This window comes from Rattus norvegicus, chromosome 1, assembly GCF_021556685.1.
Source record: "Rattus norvegicus strain SHRSP/BbbUtx chromosome 1, alternate assembly SHRSP_T2T, whole genome shotgun sequence".
NCBI lineage: Eukaryota > Metazoa > Chordata > Mammalia > Rodentia > Muridae > Rattus > Rattus norvegicus.
The window spans coordinates 213,772,501-213,796,860 of NC_141534.1; the positions used below are offsets into that span (position 1 = coordinate 213,772,501).

General features: G+C 50.9%; 1 protein-coding gene and 1 pseudogene across 2 annotated transcripts in view; both read right to left on the bottom strand.

The window, feature by feature from the left end:
- Nucleotides 1-21,929, bottom strand: part of Lrp5 (LDL receptor related protein 5) — a 103,362-nt gene extending 81,433 nt beyond the window's left edge. Inside the window, 1 exon segment of one of the 2 annotated variants that reach the window (NM_001106321.2) lies at nucleotides 21,720-21,890. In NM_001106321.2, coding sequence (NP_001099791.2) covers nucleotides 21,720-21,810 — 91 coding nt within the window. In that variant the 5' untranslated portion in view covers nucleotides 21,811-21,890. 2 annotated transcript variants of the gene reach the window in all.
- On the bottom strand, nucleotides 13,890-21,698 carry LOC108349725 (40S ribosomal protein S9 pseudogene; annotated as a pseudogene).
- Nucleotides 21,930-24,360: the final 2,431 nt, after the last annotated feature.

The window sequence follows — 24,360 nt, forward strand, 5'->3', positions numbered from 1 at the left end:
TCAACAGAAGCTGGTTCCTCTTCTCCAGTCGCCAAGAACAAAGGGAAGCCACCCTGAGCACAGAAGATGCTCATTGCTGTGCCATTGACAATATCCCTAAGCAAGTAAAACAAAGGGCCAACATGCCTTTAATCCCAGCTCTGGGGGAGGCAGAGGCAGGCAGATCTTTGGTAGTTCAAGGCCAGCCTACTCTATGTAGTTCCAGGACAGCCTGGACTATGTAGAGAGATCCTGTGTCCAACAACAATAACAAAATAATTAACTAATTAAAATAAAAAGAAGAACCAACACTTACTAATCCGAAGTTCCCCAAAGCCCTTCCGCACCTCCATGTTTTGCCCCTGGGACCCAGCACACAGCAGGAGATGAACCACCACACTTGTCTCCTGGCCAGTGGCAGGACCACTCAAACCCACGCACATATGACAGCCATGTCCTCGGCCACAGAATCTCACATCTTCATAGGAACTGTGACCCAGCTAAGGCTGCTCTCAGTGACAATCTAATATGTTCATGGAAGTGAGCAGTTTGATACTTACAAAGAATAAAACCTTAGGTCTCTTGTAATCCCTCCTACCCTACCTCAGACCTACCTTTAATGGAAATGTCAGCAAACATAGGAAATGGCTCTCATCTCTTATCCCCACTCCTCCTGAGCTGAGCTACCTATAGCCCTCCCAACCCATCTATCCACCTCTCCATCTCCCATCCATCCATCCATCCATACATACATACATACATACACAGGCCTTTGAACCCACTGAACCAGAAAACCTCCTCATCTTGCCCAGAGCCCCCTTTCCATACCTCTCAGAACAGTCCCAGCCCCCAACATATTCTCTCAGGCCACCCCTGGGCCATTAGCCATTCTCATTCTATAGTCCTTGACATCTGGCTGATGGACGTCTGGCTCAATGCTACCTGGTTTCCAAGGTCTGTGGGAAACCCTTGTCTTCCCAGACCCTGTCATCCATACCTTCCCACTACAGTCACACTCACCCCTTTGGGGTAGGCATAGCTAATAAGTCCAGCAGGGTACAAATCACGGCTAGCCAGGACCATCACTTGTGCCAAACCCAAAACAGCCATGGCCAGGCTGCACATCCAGAAATGTAACCACAACACATTCAGGAAGACATACATCCCCCCATGACAGAGGCTGAAGGAATTCTGAAAGCTCTTACTGTGACAGAGTTAGGTGAATCGTCAAGGGCACACAGAACACAAGAGCAGTGCCCATGTACTAATGAGGCAGTGGGAAGAAGCTTCCAGAAAAATCACAACCCCTACCTTGGAGTGGCCAGAAGGGTGATCTGGCCACACTTACAGAATTATATCAGAAGGTCTGTGCAGGCAGGCCTCTGGCCACAGAACAAGGGCAACTCTTCACACCAAGTTATCACACCCCGATTCCAACCCTCTCTGCTCCAGCAGAAAGCACTGGCTCCCCACAGCCACCTCTGCATCCAGACACTCCCACTGAAGGTTGCGGCTTACCCTCTGCCTCTCTGCACATCCATTTCTGCTGCTTCTCAGTGCCTCATCCAACCCCAACACATTCTTACACTCATACATGGTACTCATATTCATAATCAAATGCACACATCCAAAAGCATGCCAGTGCACACACAGACAAGAGTACTCATGCGCATGCATGCACACTTAGAGCACCAGAGGAAGCCTTCATTAACTCTGAGGTTTAGGCAAGCTTCCCAGGCAGGAACCACATTTCAAAGGTCAGGGAAGCAGGCAAGCAGGAAATGTATAGGGGGCAGGTTTGGGGGTAGAACAGGAAATGAGAAATCACTTGCAAAAGATAGGAGAGACCTGACTCCACGACGCTGTATGTTGTCCTCTTGCCTCCACACATGTGCTGCACCACACACACAATAATAATAAATGTAGTTTTGAAAAGAGGTGGCCTCTTGCCTCCACACATGTGCTGCACCACACACACAATAATAATAAATGTAGTTTTGAAAAGAGGTGGCCCAGCAGTTAAGAACACTGGCTATGGGGCTGGAGAGATGACTCAGCGGTTAAGAACACAGACTGCTCTTCCAGAGGTCCTGAGTTCAATTACCAGCAACCACATGGTGGCTCACAACCATCTGTAATGGGATCTGGTGTGTCTGAAGACAGCTACATTGTACTCGTATACATAAAATAAATAAATTAATATTTTTAAAAAAAACCAAAAATCACAAAACACTGGCTATTCTCTCAGAGGGCCAGATTCAATTCCCATTACCTGTGAATGTCTATGACTCTAACCTCAGGGATCTGACACTCTTCTTCTGACCTCCCTGGACACCAGGCATGCACATGGTACAGAGACATACATGTGTACAAAAACTCATAACACATAAAGAAAAATTTAAAAAGAGAGAACAGGCTGCTGGGTTGGACACCCTGGAGTGCATGAAAGGAAGATGGGGCCTCCCAATCTTCACTAAAGAATGACATGGGTTACAGGGTCTCTATTGTGCCACAGCAGAATGAAGGGCTGTACCTGACATGAGGCCACCAAGGATCTGGAAGAGGCAGGGTGTGTGTGGCCTTGGCTGTTGGCAGGAGGCAATTGTCCTTATACCCCCTGCTTGTAGCAGAACATGGGCTCTGTTGCACACAGGAGCTGGCCTAGGACAATGCTCAACCACCCTTGAATGTCTGAAGACAAGCCAGACTCAGGACCAGAAAAGGGCTCACGTAGGCCTGCCAAGGTGGCTGTCGGGAGCCTGACTGGCAACTCTCTGAGGGATCTGACAGTGGCCTGGGCCCCTTCTGGAACTATGTAGTCCTCATTCCCACACACCAGAGGGTTACTCCCACCAAGGACATCTCCAGGGGTGACCGTCAGATTGCCATGGGTGGGAGTCCCAGCTACCTGCTCTCAACTAAAACCAGCCACCCAACACTGGGTCCTCAGACCAACAGCCACAGCAGAACCAGCACCAGCTGTGGGCTGGTTACCACCTGAGCCCTCAGTCACATGAGGGAAGTGTTCCCTTCCACAGGTGAGCAACCATGGTTTCCTGCCAAGCAGCTCACCAAGGTCGTGCTGTGTTCACAGAGGAGGTAGGCCCAGTTCCTATCCTAGACATTTTCCACCATGTCTGGCTTATGCAATGGTGGGGAATCAACCCCAGGGCTTCATGCACATTAGGCAAACACTCAACTGACATTCTTTGTCCTATTTTTTTGGTTTTAAACCAGGAAACACATTTTGAAAAGCACTGGCCTGGAGTCAGAAATAAAATAGAGTGAGAAGAGCCAGCAGAGACTGGGCAGAGGCACACAGAATCCAGAATGAGGGAGATGCCCAGTCTGGCTTGCTCCCCTGCCAGCGGCCGGCCCACCTCCTGCTCCTTTCATGAACCACAAAAACCCTGATGTGTAGCAGCGACAGGCTCACCTGTGCCCCACCACAACACTCTGCTCACACCCTATGGGCTGCTAGACCAGTGAATATCTTATTTGACAACCAGAGGACTGTTGGCAAGTAATTCCCCCAGTATAGAGGACAAATGACCACGGGCGCTCTGGGACATTACTTCATCCCACAGCCCAATGTTGAACCAGCATGACCCCAGCTGATTAGACCCTACACCTAACCCCAGGAACCCATGAAACCCACCGAAGATGACCCGTCGTCACACGACTAAGGCCTCAACTAGAAAGAGAGCTGTCTAACAGGCGGCACCGGGCCAACAGCCTCTGCAGAATCCTGGATCTAGCTACTGACACCCTACAGTAGAGGTTTCCAGAAAGGAAGTCCTTTACCATGAAAGTCATTTCCCCTGCTAATCAGTTTAACTTGGTGACATCCACACTCATGAACTGTAACAGTCTCCGTGTGGGGGTGCTAGGTGGCCCAAAGGAAGGATTCCAGGACTTCTCTGGGAAAGTTGGCTTCTCCTGAACCTTCACCCTCTGACACACACGTGCACATGTGCGTGCACACACAAGCATGCGCACACTCCCAAGGCCCCAATTTAGCAACCACATAATGTTACCAGCTCAGGGATACCCAGGACAAATCGTGACATTGATTTATGTCTGCAAATGTGCGTTCTCACTAATTAGAAGGTTTAGGACAGAGTAGAGAAAAATATGTATTTCAGAGTCCCAGTTTGACTTGCCAGAAACCAGCCCGTTACTAACATTCTTATTTTCGACAAAATATAGCATTCTGATTACACACCATCTTGGTCCCAAGGCTCCCAGCCTGCCAGGCTCCCGGAAGTGGCCCACGACCACGGCAAAGAGTAGAACAGCAATCCCAAGATGGAGATGCACTCCAAGCCCCTGGGGACTGAGTGCTCAGGCACTCAGGCGGAAACAAGTTCTTCCATGGGACAGGGGCAGCTTTCTTCCTCCCAAGGTCTCATGGCTTATTCTACCAGGTATAGGACAGCCACTCAGGTTCAAGTACACAGGAAGACCAGCCCATCAGATAACTCCCCCAAGAGGACAACTGTGACATTGTAGCCTGTCTCCAGGTCTGTTTCACGTATGTGAACTGTGTCTCGGCCACAGAGGAGCAGAACCCAGGGGCCCCTTTGGCAATTTTGCTTGTATGGATTTGGAGAGAGAGAGAGAGAGAGAGCGCGCGCACAAGCGAGCACATGCAGGTGTTTAGGCTACATGTATGTCAATGTACGATGTGTGTACCTGGTGTACAGAGGTCAGAAGAAAGTGTTGGATCCTCAGGACCTGGAGTTGGAGAGAATTGTGAGCTGCTATGTGGGTGCTGGGAATCAAACCTAATCTTAACCATTGAGCCATCCTTCCAGCCCCTGTGTTAGCTTTTTCAGACTGGTATCTTGTATGTGACCTAGGATGGCCGCAGACTCTGCCTCCCAAGAGCTGAGATTATAGACATAAGCCACCAGACCCAGACCCTTAAAGCATTTTCAAAGAAACCATTTACGATGCAAACATGCTTCTACTCTCTCTGCTTCTTCAAGCCTCAGTCTCCCCATCTCTAATCCTGGGATGGTGGTGGTTCCATCACAAGGCAGTGGCAGTCGCAAGCCTCGGTTGTTTTTAATCTGTTGTTTTCTGGCTGTTCCAAAGGAGGATACATTTATTTACAAAGGAAATCTTCACTAGCCACACTTAGTATAAGAAGCACACACGGGGTTGGGGATTTAGCTCAGCGGTCGAGCACTTGCCTAGCAAGCGCAAGGCCCTGGGTTGGGTCCCCAGCTCTGAAAAAAGAAAAAAAAAAAAAAGAAGAAGAAGAAGAAGCACACACACCCAAGAATTGTTCTGATCAGACCAGTATCTAACTATCAAAACCAGTGCCAGCACAAGCTGCATGGAGGACTTCTGAAAACTGGCTGAGGCCTCTTTGGTGCCATGTTTACCCTGTATATGGCCTGTGACCCTCACTCATCTTTAGCAGAGAGCTGACAAACTGAGCAGGCAGGCTGCGTGCTACTCAGACCTCTGGACTCTGTGGACACAGGGATTTTCCTGGTGGCCACCTGTGGTGCTTCTGCACAGTAACCTGAGTCCAGACTCCCCTTTAGCTAAGGACCAGCACTAGATGCAATGGCTTAGGACTGCAATGCTATTCAGCATATATGAAGCCCTGGGTTCTGTCCCCAGCACCTGGAAAGAGGGACACACACAGACAGCCAAGAAAAAGAGTCACTGACACTCAAGGTAAGGAAGTGATTGGAATCATGGTGTCCCCCAGAGTGAGGTAGATTAAGAGAATTCAGCATGGATGGACCCAGGGACTCAGGACTGGTGCTGCAGTCCGGTTGTGGTGCCTCTGTGTCACACCCTGAGAACTACCGCCAACCCCACAAGTCAGTCAGACCTGCCAGCTAGCTGGCTTGGCACTGACGCATTTCCATGGAGGTGGGAGAAGGTGGGATGGCCCAGGCCCTCCCCTGCGGGCCAGAGAGGGAAGTGGCTGCTGTGTGGCCACAAAGATCACATTGTTCTGTCCTCGGAGAGGAAACTGGAGAACCGATTTCAGAAACAAGCCTACCTTTGTACCAGCGCCTGTTTCCTTTAAGTACTGCAGAAACGAGTCAGAAAACCCGCCAAATTTATCACTGCTCTCCAAAATCTGTTTATTGAGCCAAACTTGCAAGCTTCTACTTTCAAACAAGCCAGAGCTCCCAGAAAAGAGTAGGAACCCAGGTGCCAAGGCACAGGGGCCACCGCCCAAAATAGTGACAGGCGCCAACTCAGGATCCAATAGACAACTCTGTCCACCATGTGGCCAACTGGACAGACGAAACAATGGAGGGAAAGACACAAACGACCTCTCGGGACATAGAGGTGACATTCTAATCCCTGGCCCTCTGGCCTCACCAAGCTTATCAGGGTAGAGACATGCTTGGAGGATTGTGAGTTTGGACTCTGTCTTGGAGACTTGCTGTGTGGCAGGTCCGAAAGTTAGTCGGGATGCAGAAGAGTCCAGGAACCCTTCCCACAGCACCTGCTATGGACACCAGGACACATGGAGTCTGCAACAGAGATCCAAGGATAACCCAAATTCCCTATTGAAGAAATCCAGAGAGAAGCTCTAGTCTAGCTCTGTTCTGGAGCAGGCCCTGGCTTGGTGACCCCACAGAACCCATGCCTGCCCACCTTCCTGGACTACTGTCTGCCAGATGGCACTTAGTCCCCATAGGAGGTGGGTTTGTTGTCACCTGTGCTACAGATGAGAAGACTGAGGCCTAATGAAGGCAAGGAACCTTGCAAAGTACTACCTGGGCAACTCAGCCCAGGGGTCTCAGGTCCCTGGTCAGGGTGAGAACTGTCTTCCCACAACTAGGTATGCAATTCAAGCCTACAACACCAGCACTCCAGAGATGTCAATCTAAGTGGACTAGTAAGACCCTGTCTCAAAAAAGGGGGAGTGTTTGCTGAAGACAGCTCAGGGGTGAAGAGCACCAGCTGCTCTTCCAGAGGACCTGAGTTCCATTCCCACCATCCACATGCCTGCTCACAATCCTGTGACTCCATGTCCAAGGGATCTGGCCATGCACAGCCATACGTGCAGTCAAAACACTCACACATATAAAAATAAAATAAAAGTAAACAAAATTGGAGCACTGTGCTCAATGTCCAGACTGCTCTGCAGAAGATGTCTGAGCAACATTCAGTCATTGGACAATGGTCCTCATCTTCCCCACTACAGAGGACGCCCAGAAGACAGGCCTCTCCGCCTGCCTGCCTGGGGCCCACAGCCATGCAGGACAGGACCAGACACAGAGGTTAGCCAGGCAGTGAACTCAGGTAAGAAGCCCTGAGCGTTTGGATCAGGCCTGCAGCCTAGCCAGCTCCCTACACAACACTAGGCAGGCGTATTCTCCTCAGCCTCAGCACTATGGATAAAGCGGATATGGAGGCCACACAACAATACAGGTTAAGGCCCTGTGCTGCCTAGTCTTACGTCAACTTGACACAGCTAGAGTTATCTGAAGGGAGAGAACCTCAATTGAGAAAATGCCTCCATAAGACCCAGCCATAGGGCATTTCTTCTTCTTTTTTAATTAATCTAGTCAGTCAGTCAGAGTCTTTTCAAGATGGTCTCTTTGTGTAGGTCTGGCTGTTCTGGAGTTTATTCTGTAGACCATGCTGGCCTCAAACTCAGAGATCTGCCTCTGCCTCTCAAGTGCTGGGATTAAAAGTGTGAGCCACCGCCGTCTAGCTAGGGTATTTTCTTAATTAGTGATGGATGGGGGAGAGCCAGCCCATTGTATGTGGGGCCCATATAGACTGTTCATCCTAAGTAAGCCATGGAAACAGGCCAGTGAGCTGCACCCAGCCGTGGCCTCTGCATCAATTCCTGCCTCCAGGTTCCTGCCCTGACTTCCTTTAGTGATGAGCAGCAATGTGGAAGTGTAAGCCAAACCCTTTTCTCCCCAACTTGCTTTTATGTCATGGTGTTTCATAGAAAACCTTACTAGGGCAGGTCCCGTGTGTCACCTCCTCATGGTGACTACCGAGGCTTTATGGATACCTGAGGATCTGCAGATAGGAGACAGACATCTTCCACAAGACCAACCTTAAAGCCTGCAATTGGACGCTCAGGAAGAAAAGGAGAAAGCACCCAGAGGCTCTACTCTGCTCAGCCACTTGGCTCTACTCAGTGAACACAGACCCTCAAGAAGGAAAGATTTTCCCTAATAGGCAATGTCCTCAAGACTGAAGTGAGGATGGTCAGGATGCCACCTTCCATCAGTTCTCACTGAGCAAACCTGCTATGTGTCCATCTACCTGCTGCTCTCAAGCCTTCTGAAAGTGCAGGACACTAAGAAGATCAGAATCCTCAGCAGTTGCTCTGTCAGGCAACGTAGTCCTGGAACCATGGCAAAGACCATGCCAGTCACCTGAGCCTCGTCTCCAGCTCCTATGCCAGTTTAGTGACTGATTTCCATGTCCACCCCCCTTTTTAAGGCAAGGTCCCATGTAGCCCAGGCTGGCCTCAAATGTACTATGTATCTGAGGATGAGATAAATTTCTGATCACCCAGTTTCTACTGCCTGAGTGCTGGAATTACACGTGTGCCACAATACCCAGTTTTAATGCCACCCCAGAGCCCTCAGGGCTGACCAGCAGGACAAGAGATCTGTTTCCTGAGAGCAGGAGCAGGGAGAGGAGGCAAGACCAGAACTCAGGCACACAGACACCTAGAGGGTACAACCAGAAAGGGCAACATGGGCAACATGTTTCTAACTAAAGCTCCACCATTCTAAACGCCACAGGAAGGGGCTGGAGCAATGGCTCAGCAGTTAAGAGCACTGGCTGTTCTCACAGAGGACCTGACTCAGTTCCCAGCAACCACACGGCAGCTCACAGCACTTCTGACTCCAGTCCCATGGGATCCACTCCCTCTTCTAGCCTCTGCGGGCACCTGCATGCACAGCATATATGGAGACACACCCAGAAAGAAAACTAAAAGCTTATACTACTATTTCATTTTTTTCCAAAATTAAAGGGGTCACAGAGGTGGCACACACCCCTGGTCCCAGGATTCAAGAGGTAGAAGCAGGAGGATAGACGTTCAAGACCTCAGCTACACATAAATCTGAGTCCAACCTGAGCTTCATAAGATGCTGTCATTAAATAAATAAATAATAAGGGTATCATGTGACATTTGCAGATGCCAGGCCCCATCATGACATCGCCGAGTCCAGGCTATTCAAAGTCAGTCACTATCACACAGAATGGGACTTCATAACTGGGTGTTTGGGGACCACGGTCTGCTCAGTGGAAACAGCTCTGCCAATGTAGCAATGGCTGCAACAAGGTGGGCGCGAAGCCATGAGGCAGGGCAGGTATCCCATAGCAGAGGATCCCCTCCCAGAGTACGGGTGGTATGCCACAGAAGATTCTGGACCCTGTGGAGATAACTTGGGCTGGAGAAGTGCTGCATGACTAGAGGTTGGGAAAAGTCTGCCAGGCCAAAACGCTCCCACTTCAGCTGCTACAGGACTGGAAAGCTTGGCTGAAAGATCAAAGACACAAAAAAAATCAGGTTTAAAGAAAGCGGAGGGAGCCAGGAGCGGCAGTGCACACCTTTAATCCCAGTGCTTGGGAGGCAGAGGCAGGCAGTGCTCTGAGTTCAAGACTAGCCTGGTCTACAGGGTGAGTTCCAGGACAGCCAGTGCTAGCTACACAGAAAAACCCTGTCTCCAAAAAGAAAAAGAGAAAGAAAAAGAAAGAAAGAAAGAAAGAAAGAAAGAAAGAAAGAAAGAAAGAAAAGAAAAGAAAAGAAAAACAAAATGAGGAAATGTAGGGTAGGCTCAGCTGCAATTCCAGGGGACCCGAGTTTGGTTCCTATCACTCATATCCAGCACTTCTTAACTTCATGTGACTCCAGCTCCAAGGAGCTAATGACCTCTCCTGGCTTCCTCAGGCAGTACCCTCATATGCACAGACACAAAGACACATACATGATTAGAAGTCATTAGAATCGTTAAAGGGAAAAAAAATAAAATGGACCAGGGATGCGGCTCAGCCAGCAGAGTGCTTGTCTGGCGTTCATGAAACCTTGGTTGCAACCACCCCCCCCCCCAAGCACCAACTAAAACAAGGAGTGGTCATGCATACCTGTAACTGAAACAGGAAGATCAAAGAGCTGCTATATAGGAAATGCAGCCTGGGATAGACACACACACACACACACAAATTAATTTGTCTAGAACAGAAGATAAGTCTGCAAGAAGGTTCCAGAAAGAATGATGACCAACATCTCCCATGGTTGATATCACCCATGAGCACTGCGGGGCCACGGGTGAAGCCTCAGAGCCCGGATGGTCTAAGTGGGGGAAAGGGTCAGGAATGACATCCACTCTGAGCTTCAAACATGCTCAGAGAGTGCTGAGGCGATCGATGTGACCACATCCTAACTCACACCATTCAGTCTCCTGGAGAAACCGAGTTGGGTTGGGGACAACGTGGAGAAGTTGCCTGGCCTCCAGAAGCAAACGGAGAGCATGTCTTGCCCAAAGCCACCTGGTATGCATTATGTCTGGCTCCAGTCCCAGGCCCCGCCTTCCCCCTGTGGATGCAAGGATCTGAGCTGACAGGGACAAAGGCTGGAGGGCACCCAGGCTGAGCTTTGGCTAGGCCACACTGGGCAGCTATTAATGGCCCCATTGAGCAATTTCCTGAGAGCTCTGCCAGGCAGGAGCAGCCTTCCCATCCGAGCTAGCAGAGAGGCACAGCCCAGGGAAGTGCTGGGAAGTACTCACCTTTTATGCTAGAATGATTCACAGGGAGCATGCAATCATCTGCTTAGTAATTAATTACATACACCTTCAGATTGGAGCTGAAAGTAGTCAGCACTGGAGTGGGCTCCCCGAGTGAGCATGGCGGCAGGAGCGGCCCCAGACAATCCCACTGTCAGCCTCTTGAAAGCAAAACATAGTGTCTAATGAAAACCCCAGATGATAGGAAGGGCCCTATCACAGGTGGCAAATGAATTGACTTCCACAGCCAGGGGCTGGAGAACGCATCACATCTGCCCCAACACCTGTTAGAAGTCACCGGTTACTGCTCCCAGACCAAGAGATCAAAGGAAGAGGTCAAGATGCTGACTCTGCAACCCAAAGACAATCAACAAGCTTTCCAAACAGAACATCGGGGACAGATTTGCACAGTTATCTCTAAACACCTCTGATAGTACAAAGACCAGGACAGAGAGGCATGACGGGCCACCTGGTGGGAGGGTCCAGGATCAGTAGCCAGGTCTGGGGACATGACAACACCCAGAGAAGAGCAATCTAGTTAAACGGAGACCGGCTGGCCATTCCATCAAGGTGTCGGGAAGCTCCCCATTCAATCTCCAGGTCCCCATACCTCAGACCATATACTTAAAAAATAATAGTCAGAGGCTGGAGAGAAGGCTCAGTGGCTAAAAGCACTTACTGCTCTCACAGAAGACCCAAGTTCACCAAGTTCAGTGTCAGAACCTATGTCAAGTGGCTCACAACCACATATAACTCCAGCCCCAGGGGGTGGGACACAACTTGCTGTTTTCTGTGGACACTAAGGTAAACACACACACACACACACACACACACAGGTGGGGGGAAGGGGGAAGAGAGAGGGTGAAGGAGAGAAATATACATAAAATTGAAAGCAAGAATCTTTTATCCAGGAGAGATGCATTACCAGTTAAGCACACTGGTTGCTCTTCCAGAGAACCGGGGATCAATTCCCAGCATCCACACAGAGGCTCACAACCTTCTGTGCCTGCAGTTCCAGGGGATTTGATGTTCTGGTCTCCATGCCATGGCCCATGCATGCTGCACAAACACACAAGCAGGCAAAATACTATGCACATAAAACATAAAAGTGTGCATTTGTAATAATTTAATTGTTTTATATGCACTGATGTTGTGCCTGCACATGTGTCCGGGTAAAGGTGTCGGATCCCCTAGACTGGAACTGCAGACAGCTGTGAGCTGCCATGTGGGTGCTGGAACCTGAGTTGAACTTGAGTCCTCTGAAGAGCTTAACCACTGAGCTATCTCTTCAGCCCATTAGCTAAAATTTTTAATAAATCCATTTTAAAGATCAGGGGAGTCAGGTGTGGTAACGTAAGCCTTTAATCCTAAAACTTGGAAGGCAGAGACAGGAGGATCTCTGGGAGTTGGAGGCTAGCCTGGTCTAGCCAGAAAGGGCTCCACAGAGAGACCCTGTCTCAGAACAAACAGGAAGCTAATCTGATTGTAGACCACAAAGCAACGAGACAGGGACTGACCTGAAAAAAGATGAATTCAGAATCTAGAGTTGGAATAAAAAGACATGCAGCCATAAGAAATAAAACTGACAGTTTCAGTTATACAAAACTGTTTTGTTTTGTTTTGTTTTGTTTTTGACACAGAGTCTCACTATATTGCCCAGGTAGGCCTCAAATTCACAGAAATCCTCCTGCCTCAGACTCGTGAGTGCTGGAGTTACAGGCAAATGTCACCACACTCAATTGTTTTTTTTTTTTTTTTTTTTGAGACAGGGTCTCACTCTGTAGCCCATGCGAGCCTCAAACTCACATCAATCCCCCTGCCTCGATCTATCTCCCAAGGGCTGAGATTACAGTCATAAACCACCACACCTGACAGATACTCTTTGAGGTCTTTATGATATTAAAGACTAGCCACAGACCTGAAGGAAATCGTGGAACAAATACACCAAACAATTAATACCCACACCAAACAACAAGCTTGCCACAGACTTGGCTTTTAAAAAGAACACTAAGCCAGAGCAAAGGTACGGTGAGTGCCTGATGGGTCAGCAGGTGGAGACAGGCTACAGGTGATGAGAGAGGGGTCAGGTTTACATGAAAGAGATGGACACACGCTAAAATATACAGCTAAAATACAGGCCACAAAGCTATGCCCATGGGGAGAAATAAAACAGGCTATAAAGACAAACATCAGCTGGGCGGCGGCGGTGCACACCTTTAATCCTAGTGCTCAGGAGACAGAGGCTGGCATCTCTGAGTTTGAGGCCAGCCTGGTCCACAGAATGAGTTCCAGGACAGCCAGAGCTACACAGAGAAACCCTGTCTTAAAAGAAAGGCGACGGGGGGCCTCTAGGGTCATAGAGCAGGAAGTTGTACCAGGGGCAGGGGTGAGTGATGGGAAGAGACCACTTTATAGGTAAAATATTTCTGTTAGGGTGATGGAAACGTGTGAAGTAGATGGTAATGCACAACATTGACAATGTATTAATGTCACAGATCTCTGCACACTTAAATACAGTCAAGGGTCAGAGTGATGGTTAGGGGGTGGGAGGGTGATATCCTAGGGACCCACATGAAGGAGAGAGCACCCACTCCCACAGGTTGTTCTCTGTGTGCCATAGCATGCAAACCACACACCTACAATAAACAAAGTGTAATCAAAAACTAGAAAGCAGAAGGGATGGAGAGATGGTTCAGCAGTCATTGCACTGGCTGCTCTTCTAGGGGACCTGGGTTTGATCCCCAACATCCACACGGCAGCTCACAGTTACAGCCCACCATAACTCCCGTTTCCAGGGGATTCGATGCCCTGTTCTGGCCTCTGTGAGCAAAGAGCACACATATGGTACAAAGACATATGGTATGCAGGCAAAGTAACTATACACATACATGTAAATAGATCTTTTTAAGTTAAAAGGAACAGTAAAAACTGGCAATTTTTGTGCTATACACCGTTTATTGTAATGGGGGGGGGGATGCTGTTCCAAAGGGCTGGAGAGTGGAGAGATGGCTTATCCATTAAGAGTACTTGCTACTCTAGCAAAGAACCAGTTTACCGTCGAGCACCTGCATGACTCCCATTTCTAGGGATTCAACACTCTCTGTGGACAGTGCACACACATGAAACACAAGGCACACTTAAAAGCAAACATTCACACAATGTAAACAAATCTTCCTCCCCCCCCCCAAGTATCAATTCTGTTTTACTTGTCAACTGGAAAACTAGACAATCCTCCAGTGTGACGAGGTATTAATTAATCCTCTTCCTCATCATCATCAGCTCCAGCACCACCCTGGCCTTTCTTGGTATTCTTCCTCTTCACTCAGCCTGGACAGCCACCACCATAAGGAGAACGGAGGGAGAAGTCAATGTGCTTCTGGGAGTCCAAGCAAACCATGAAGGATGGGCTGTTCACCACCTGCTTGTGGACCCTGACGTGACGTTGGCAGATGAGCACACGGGCATGGTGAACAGATTGGTCCAGGCCCAGCTCAAAGACCTGGGTCTGCAGCTGTCTCTCCAAGAAATCCTCAATCTTCAGGCCCAGGATGTAATCCAGCTTCATCTTGCCCTCATCCAGCACCCCAACCTGAACGAGTCATCTCGGTAGAGCGTTGACTTCAAACAGACACCCAGGATCCTTCTCGTTCTGTGTCAATAGCTCCCAGGCAGCCTTATGGATCTTCACCAGGGTAAATTTGACCCTCCACACCTCACGTCTGTTCTGGAGTCCATACTCTCCAATCAACTTTAGCTCCTGGTCAAGACGTGATTTCTCAAAGGGTCTCTGTGGGGTCACATAGGTTTTGCGACAAACCCAACTTCTGGTGACAGCAGGTGGACTATGCTAGGCCCACTGCGCCTACGAACTCAGGCCCGTGACCATAAATAAATCTTCCTTTTAAAAAAATGTTTTTCCGGGGTTGGGGATTTAGCTCAGTGGTAGAGTGCTTGCCTAGGAAGCGCAAGGCCCTGGGTTCGGTCCCCAGCTCCGAAAAAAAGAACCAAAAAAAAAAATGTTTTTCCAAATTAAAACATAGGAGTCGGGGTACATTCAACAGCAGAATGTGTCTTGGGTTCAAATCACACACGTACCTGGGATCAGCCAGTCTGAAACCTCTAGCAGTGCCTCCACAGTGTGAGCACCTATGGGAAAGGCCACCTACTCCTAAGGACTCGACCAGGCAGGTGCAAAAGAATCACAAGGACAACTCAAGGCACACGGATGATGGACATCAGGTATCCTCGACATGCCCAGATGTGCACAGGTAAAGATCACCATAGCCATGATGGGTCGCCTGCCATCAGCTCTAGTGCCACTCCTAACAGACGTCTCTGCTTCCAGGCTGTGTAAATAGTGGCCAAACCAAAAAAAGAGGCTAGCTTGCAAGCATTCAGTCACCAGCTCGGAGCACACCTGATGCTCATGAAGGCTAGGCTGTGACCTATTATAGTCAAAGGGCAGTGGGTGGCAGGGCCCATGCAGGGCAGTATAGCCACACAGCCTCTCAGCCTTAGCTGAGCCATCTTTAAAAAGATATTTTCTGACTGCAAGCAAAGGCCTAAGACACAGACATGGGTGAAGGCCAAACTTTAGTAGCACAGCCCAGTGTGGCTCAGCCACATGCTGAGGGAGTCCCTGGAGGGGCAGAAGGCTCAGGGCACAGGCTTCTAGCTGTACTTCCACCCCTAAGGTGGGTAACTGCTCGAGGCTGAAGCATTTACAAGCAAACACAGTTCTACAATGAAGGACAGAACGCTTCCATTGATTGGCAGGGTGAATGCATGCATGCTCACTGTTTGGCTGATTTTCCCAGGGCCCAAACCCAGGGAATGGTCCCACCTACCATGTCTTCCCACCTCAATTAAGGAAATCATGACAGTCGCCCACAAATGTGTTCATAGACCAACCTAATCTAGACAATCTGTCTTCTCAGGCAATTTTAGATTGTGTCACGTTGACAACTGAAACCAACCACACAGACAGGCTCTGCTAGCAACGATGGGTCCAGGTTAGGAATGCAGAGATTGGGCTGGCCCCATAGGCTGGTGAGACAACAGGACAGACCTGAAAGGGATAGAACCCCAGTGAACCCTTTTGAGGCCAATGTGGTGCCAACTACACCCACAAGGTGACAGGGACAAATGGGAAGCAACAGAACCTGGCAGGGGGAGCAGTAAAGACTTGGCCAGGCTTAGAAGAGCCTCAGAGAATGGGCCAGTGAATTTTGTTTTACCTTCAAGAAAACAGAGGCACACAGGAGGACACTCCAGGACTCCATATGAAGGCAGAAAGCCCTGTGGGGATGGGGGTCCCTTAGCAGCCCTAGACACCTGCACTGACACCCAAAGCCATACAATGCCTCATGGGCTCCTTCCTAGGAGAGAAGCCACTGCCTGATTCTGGGGGAGCCTGGGGACCCCCAAAACTCCCAGAGAGGTTGAGTCCCTTTCCTTGACAAAACCATGCCTCAGCTTAGCCACAAGGTAAACTTCTCCAGGGCAAGCTGAAAACAGATAACCCCAACACTTATCATCTCAGGCAGCCTTCCACCCCTAAAAGGGCATGTATCACCATGAAAGCCTTCCAAAGAGCCCATGGCAAAGAGACCCCAAGTTTAAGAGGCAGAAAGCAGGAAATGCTGAGGGCACATTAGACTCCACTGGAAGTCAAGGTTACCACAGTGGACCATGGCCCTACAAATCAAGCAGGACTGACTCACTGGAAGTCAGTGAGATGCCAGCCACTCCCACAGGCAGCAGGCAAGGACACACTGGAAGCCCAAGGCTAGAGCTACATAACTTCCTTGGGGCTCAGAGTGCAGGGACCAATGTATACCTACTACCTTAGCAAAGGTGCCATATCCCGGCCACACATACCTCTATACTACTTAGAAATAGCAGGACACTGACTCATGGCCCAGAAAGTCCCTGTCAGCCAGGCAGAGCCTCTGGCTCTGGCCACCCCGAAAGAACGAATCTCTAGCATCCCAGCCCACCTCCTAGCCCCATACGACAAGAAATTCAGTTCTGCAGCCTACACTCAGCCTCCTTTTAAAGGGAACCTGGGTACCCAAGACGGGCTCCAAGTATCTCCCTCACAATGGTGGTAAAGGAAGGAACACTGTGTCCTCTCAGGCTGCACAGATCCCACAGGTGCTGGCAAGGCTGGTTGATCAGCTCAATTTTGTAGATGTGGAAACTGAGGCTGGGAGCCAGCAAGCCACTTTCCAGAGGCTGGAAGGAAATCAGGGTAGACCCGCCAGCCAGGCCTGGGGCTACCTCCCTGTGGGCCCCACAGCTGCCTCCACCCGTCACACTTGGATGGCCTGCCCCAGGCGGCTGGCTCAGAGCCCGCATTAGGCTTTCCAAGCAAATGTGAGCAGAGTCACGAAGCCCAGAAGCTGGGTGCAGCCCTCGGCTCCCACCACGCCTGCCCCACAGACTCCTGTTTCTAGATGCTATTAAGTGATCCAACTTGGTGCCCCCTGACCACAGAGTCCAGCTCCCTCTGAGACTGTGAGGCCAAACAGAAGAGTCGTTCCACACTCTCAGGACCCAGGCTCCATGCAGATGGGTGTGAAAGGAAATGCAGACTGGCTGGAGGCCAACACAGACTGTCCAGCTTGTCCCCATTGCCCGTCACACTTCTGAACCTCCTGCCACAGTTCCCCCAGCTCATTTGCTGAAAGCCACAGGCAACCAGGACCAATTCAACCAGTGAATAAACAGATAAACTTTGGTCTATCTGCATACTAGAATATCATTCAGCCATAAAAATAGTGATGTACTGCCACATGCTACAAAGAAGTCAGACACAATACATATGAAATCCTGTCAGGTACAAGCTGGCTAATTCTAACTATTCAGGAGGCTGAGGCAGGGGGAACACCTGAGCCCAGGAGTTCAAGACCAGACTAGGCAACACAGAAAGACAAAATCAGCCCCCCAAAAGTGCCCAAACCAGGCAGATCCCAGAGACAAAACAATAGTAGGGAAATGGGAAACCACTTCAATAAAAATGGGGTTTGCTTTGGAACAAGGAAAATGTTTTATTATGTAATGACTGCAATCCACATAAGGATGTCCAATGCCTGGATCCTGCAGGCTCTAAAGAGGTGTGGCTTCTAGGATGGAAGCTCCACTTCCAACGTTTTTAAGATTTGTTTTTATTTTATATGTATGTGCAGATTACCTATTCCTGTGCCCACAGAGGCTAGAAGGGGTGGTGGATTCCCTGGAACTGAAGCTACAGATGGTTGTGAGCTGCCAAGTGGATGCTGGGAATTGAACCTGGGTCCTCTATAAGAGCAATTAGTGTTTTGTTGTTGTTGTTTTGTGTTTTGGGGTTTTGTTCTAGTATAGAATAGAATTTATTCAGGGTACGGGGAAGGGAAATAAAAGGGTAGTAAGGCAGAGAGAGAGAGAGAGAGAGAGAGAGAGAGAGAGAGAGAGAGAGATCACAGTAAGTGTTCCTAACCACTGAGTGAGCCATCACTCTAACCCCTTTGATCCCTTATTTTTAGTTTTTATTTCGTGGTTGATGGGGGAGGGCTGGCCTTGAGCTGGGGACCCTCCAGCCTCTACCCCGTGCGTCCTGGGTGACCGTAAGCCCAGCTGCTGCTCACCTAGCTATTGCTCTGGCAGAGGACATGAGCGTGGTCCCGGCATCTATACTGGGCAGCTCACAATGGCCTGTACGTCTAGTTCCAGGGGATCCGATGCCCTCTTCCGAACCCCAGTGGTGAACTGTGCTCACACACATGCACACAGACACACAAACACATAATTTAAAATACAAACAAATCTTTTTTAAAAACTCAGTTCCAGAGCCAAGCATGGTGGCACACATGTTTAATCCCAGCACTCGGAAGGCAGAGGCAGGAGGATCTTTATGAGTTCAAGGTCACCGTCACTCTGATGTACACATCTAGTTCCAGGCCAACCATAGTTACTGTCAACTCTGTTCTCAATTTTTTAAAAAAAGCAACCAAAATAATAATAATAATAATAATAATAATAATAATAATAATAATAACAACAACAACAACAACAACAACCACCTCAGCTCCACACCTCAGACTCCCTGACTGACTTGGGGATCCCAGGGCCCTGCCCACGTGGCTTTCCTTCCCTATCCTCCTCTGTGGCTGTAGAGACTGTAAATCAACAGTTACTGGATATCCCAGATCACAACACAGAAGAAAAGCCCAGGCCGAGGCCTGGGAAGATGGCTCAGCTGGTAACATGTATGCTGTTATACATACCAAGCACTCATGTAAAGAGTCAGTCACAGTGGTTTATCGATCAGTGAGGCTCCTAGTTCCAGTGAGAGACCTCGTCTCAAAGAACAAGTTAGACAGCTCCTGAGAAACACTTCCCAAGGTTGCCCTCCAGCCTCCTATGCACAGGATAGCTCCATGGCAGACTGACCTCTGACCTTCACGTGCACAGGCACGCACACATATGAACATACAAAAAGGCAGGGGGGGGGGTACCAAACCATGTAGCAACAGCCTCCAGAATTCCCAGGCCAGAAAGATCAAAGGCCATGACATAAAACTGTCCTCAAAGCTCTGCCACCACTACCCAAGACCTGGGCTGCATGCACCAAACGTTCCCTACCACATGATATAAGAAAGAAAGAGAAGAGAGAACCTGAGTCCTCTCTTATACCTAGCCCAGAGATGTTATGCAAGCCTTCCAAAGACAAACAGCAACTAGACATTAAAAACCTTGGTCCAGCTGGGTAGTGGTAGCACATACCTTTAATCCAGCACTCAGAAGCCACAGGCAGATGGATCTCTGGGTTGGAGGCCAGCCTGGTCTACAGAGGGAGTTCCAGGACAACTAGAGCTACACAGAGAAACTATGTCTCAAAAACTAAACAAAACACCTTGGTTGGTCTGACCACCTCCTGCTCCAACCCTGGGGCACACACACTTGCAAAGCAGGTGACAGTCCTCACCTGGCTGCACCCCACCCCCACACCCCTGTGTGAATTCTGCTAGATACCTGAGTAATGGCCCTGTGTAGTCAAAATAAAAAGGGTTCTAACTATGCTGGGACCAAGAGATGGCTTTCCCCAGAGAAGCTTAGGACAAACAGGTTGCCTGGGTAATTTCTTGCACAGAGGGATCACGGAACTTGGAGAAGACTCCACTCAACATGTGACCCAATATAACCCAGCATGTACCTCCCAGGGGTAGGCAGCCCACAACTGAAGGAACCTCCTTCCAGGGGGTCAGTCAGGCTAGGCTGGTCCAGGGACGAGGGCTTTAGTCAGGGAGAAGGAAAACCTAGGGCTTCCAGAGTGGGGAATTCAGGGACCACTAGAACAAAGGCTTTTCTGTGGGCTCACTGCTTCAATTTGCAACAGGAAGCAATCAGGAAAAATAATTAACTGTCCACTTATTCCCTTCCCTGCAGACTCCCAAAGCCAGAATCTCAAACAGACATTTGGGGGTCGCACGGCCAAGAAGAACACTCAGATAAGAGCTTCAGGAAGATTCCTCCCTTTGCTTCCATTTTAGGCCTGGACTACCCCATCAGCTGGTACTCCTGGGGCCTGGCTTCCTAATGTTAAAATAATCGACTCTATTTTTGCCTCATACACCACCAAACTATAAAGATGTTAAATCTGAGATACCAGACGACAGGCAGGGGATCCCAGAGTAACGTCAGTCCCATCTAGGACAGGAAAGTCGGCTTACAAACCCCACCTTTAAAACAAATAGCTCCCCCATACCCCTTCTGCAGCCACGACCCAGGCATTTCCGGAAAGAGCAGAGCTGGCCTGGACTTCCCACGGCCTGTCACAGTTTTGTCTTCGCCTTGTTTTGCTAACACCAGACATGGCCGGAAAATGTAAACATGATCCCAAGGGAGACAAGTTTAGGGGGAGACTCCCCAAGAGCCCTCAGGCTAAGGTTGAAAGCTTCAAGACTGGAGGAAGCCAGCCCCTCGACCCCTCCCCCCTAAACCTAGGTGGAAGGGACTGCAGCCCGGGGAATCTGAGCACAGAGCCAGGCCCAGCCACCTCCCTCAAGTGTCTACCCTGGAAATAAATACACAGGGGGACAGCTGTTCGCCTTAATAAGGCCCAGACAAAGGGACCTGAGGTTGTCCCCCTACCCCGCCCCAAACTGCCATCAACACCACCCAGGAGTTCAAGAGTATATGCCGGACCCTCGGACAGCCACACTCCAGAAAAACAAAACACAAGACACCCGAAAACAATGATTTAGGTGGCAAGAGGCTTGCTTTAAAAACCACATGGCAATCTCCGAATTAAAAGAACATGTGTAGCGTTTCCAACTGCTTCGTTTCTCGAGAGTCCTGACCTCAGCTCCACCCCTCAGGACACACCAAAAGTTAGAAAGTTCCCGAGCCGGTCACTTCCCCAAAGGTAGATCCAACTGAGGCAGAACCACACCAAGGCACCCACTCAACCGATCTCCGGGCTGGGCACTGGTCAGCCGGGCAGGGCACCTGGCCACCGCTTGGGGGCCCGAGCGGTCAGACGGGTCACTGGGGTCACCGGGGCACCTGGCAGGTGTCAGTCGGTTTGGAAGGCTGACAGCCCACGCAGGTCAACGAGACAGCAGCCAGGGCCAGGCCGCCCGCGCAGGGTTTTCCGAACTTCCTAGCTTGCAACTTCTGGCACTTCCCAGGGCTCGGTAGGCCGGCCGCCGCAAGCAGGCTCGCGAAAAGTTTTCCCAGTAGTTCGCGATAGGCCAGGCCTGTCCCGGGCCATCACGATGCCCGTGGGCGCACTCCTGAGCGCACCCGGCGTTCCGAGCCTTGGGCAGGTGAGGGCCCGCCCGCGCCGCACCTGGCGGGCTCCGTCCCCGGGGAGGGGCCGGAGCGGGAGAGACAAAGGGCCCGCGCATGGTCCCCCGGCGCGCCGACCCCCGGCGCGCGGTCCAACTCGCCCGCAACTTGCAAAGTAGCTGGGGCGGCCCCGGCCATTGTCCCCCGCGCCCACCTTACCCGCAGCGGGGACTAGGCTGCAGCACAGCGCCAGCAGCAGCAACAGCGGCTGCGGCGGCGGCGGAGGGGCCCGGGTCGGCGCCGTTTCCATGTCGTCCGGCGGCCGGGAGCGCCGCGCGCTCACTCGGGCTCCATGGCGCGCGCGGCGGCGGTGGACCCTCGCGGCTCCCGGCGCCTCTTGCTCCCGCCTCGGGCGCCGCGGCCCAAGACGACGCGGGAGGAGGGAGCGGAAGCCGAGCCGGTCTCCGCCCCCCGCGCCGCCCGCGCCGCCCGCGCCCCCCGCCAAGCCGCGCCCTCCTGCGGGCGCCCGGGAGCCGGGCAGGCGGGTCCCTCCGGACCCGCGACAGGAGAGGCCGGGCGAGCAGGTGGGTCACCTGCCAAGCCCCTACACTGACAGGTGAGGAAACTGAGGCACGTGGAAGCATGACCCACACAGCCAGGTGGTCCCCAGAGCCAGGTCTGGGCTTTCACCACAACTGCTGCTACCTGGCCCAGGGACACACGGCCCCATTTGGGAAGCACGCGCGAACAGGCACAGAGATGGATGGAGCTGAAGGAACTGAGGACTTTTACTTTTAGATTTATTTTTTGTTGTATGTGTATGAGTGTTTGCATGCACCACATGCAGGAAGGAGTCCCAGGAAACCAGAATAGAGTGTAAGGTGCCCTGGGACTGGAGTTACAGATGAGTGTGAACCACCTTGTGGATGCAGCGAACCGAACCCAGGTTCCTGAACGTGCAGTAAGTGCTTGTAACTGCTGAGCCATCTCTCCAGCGGTGCTTTCTAGAACCTCACACCTTGGGCAGGCAAGTCTAGGTGCAATCACTTCATGTCTTTATAAGGTAAAGTAATGACAGTGTCCACCTTGCAAGGTAGAGAGAAAGGACAGAAGCTGAGGTGGTCAGGAGGGTGCCTCTGCCCTCCTGTGGTTTATGGTAGGAAGAGACAAAAATACGAGGCCAAACAAAGGAGTGTCTAGCCAGAGAAGTGACAGCGCTCAGGCCTGTAATTCCAGCCTTGGGAGACTGAGGCAGGAGGCTTGCTATAAGTTTGAGACTGGCCTGGGCTACCTGTGAGACCCTGTTTTAAAAGGGTTGATAGAGTCCTTGATTGCCTAGGGTGCACACCGCTCGCAGCGCTGCAGAAACCAGACCTGATAGAACAAGCAGAAGGAGCAAAAGAAAGGTCAAGGTTGGCCAGCAAGATGGCTCCTGTTGACCTAAGGAGGACAGAATGGAAGAAGAGAACTGACTCCCCAAACTTCTTCTAATAGGAAAACATGAAGACCAGGGTCCAGCTAGGAGGGGGAGGGGACCCAGGCCAGGGTCCCAAGGGTCAAGGCAGAGATTTTAATTCGGAAACAGGCCAGTGGTTCAGGAAGAGCAGTCTCCTGGGATGGCTATATCCAGTCTCTGACCGGAAGAGGAGTCAGGAGGTCACAGGGGCAGTAGAGAGCCTTTGCAGGGACTGGGGACTGGAGCAGCCAATGTCCTTACTGGTTCCTACTCACCCAAGCCCAACCCCCATCGGGCCCAACCTCCACCTTCAAACTCAGAGCCCAGAGCACAACCCCCTTCTCTATCCCCACTCTCACCCATCCCCCAAGGCCTTCCACTTTCAGCCTTGATTTTCTGAGGCCTTGTCTCCTCCAGCCAGTGAGCATATGTTAAATAAGACAGATCTCACCACTCTGTCCCAAAGCTTCCAAGGCTCCCACAGGTCAGAGAAGAGGCAGAAGCCTTGGGCTCCCACACGGCCCGGCCTATCCAGCCCTCTCCCTCCCAACTCCATCTTATGGGCTGCAACCGCAAGAGCCCCTGCAGAGACAGGCACCATCTTGCCTGGAGGAGGGCCTTTCTGCTGGGACTTTTATCCTACTTAGTTCTTGAAAACGGTACTGCCTCCCCCCTCTCTAACCCACCCTTGCTGACACTTCCTGCCACCTAACAGGGTATGTGTTTGCTTCTCTTCCTTCCATTAGAGCAGAAATGCCAAGGTTGGCCTGTTTGGTTTTCTGTGCCTAGGCCAGGACCCAGCACATAGTAGGTGCTCAGTAAATAATAAATGTTTGTTAAATGAGCAACAGAAGTAAGAGATCTGATTTTCTTTCACTAAAGAAGCACCCTGAGCGCTGAACAGGGCTGGGACTGCGAAAAGGGAAGAAGTGCTGGCCCACATGGGAGGAAGTGGTACAGAGGGAGAGCCTAAAACACCAGACCAGATGAGAAATGGCAGCTCCACCTTGCTCTGGACTGGGCTGCTGTAAACCTTGGGTCAGACTCCACCCCGCCTTCAAGCCCAAGTGCCCCATTGCAGATTCCCTTGGAGCTGACCTTCCATCCCATCCTGCATACTCTACCAGAATCCCCTGGAATTCACAGCCTTGTGCTTGAGGCTCCTGAGGACCAGCCTGCCCTCTCTGGTGAGCACTAGCCCCTTGTGCTCGCAGAACAGCATGAGCCAGCAGAGGCGTGGGATGGCAGCAGAGGCATCTCAGAGGCATCTGAGGTGCAGGTGGGGACCCCTAGGTAGTGAGCGGCTGTGGTGCCTTGCTGGGGAGGCTGGCTATAGAGAACAGAAGGGGAGCTCTGCATACAGGGGTGGTTCAAAGTTCAAAGTTTGAAAATGGAGCACCCATG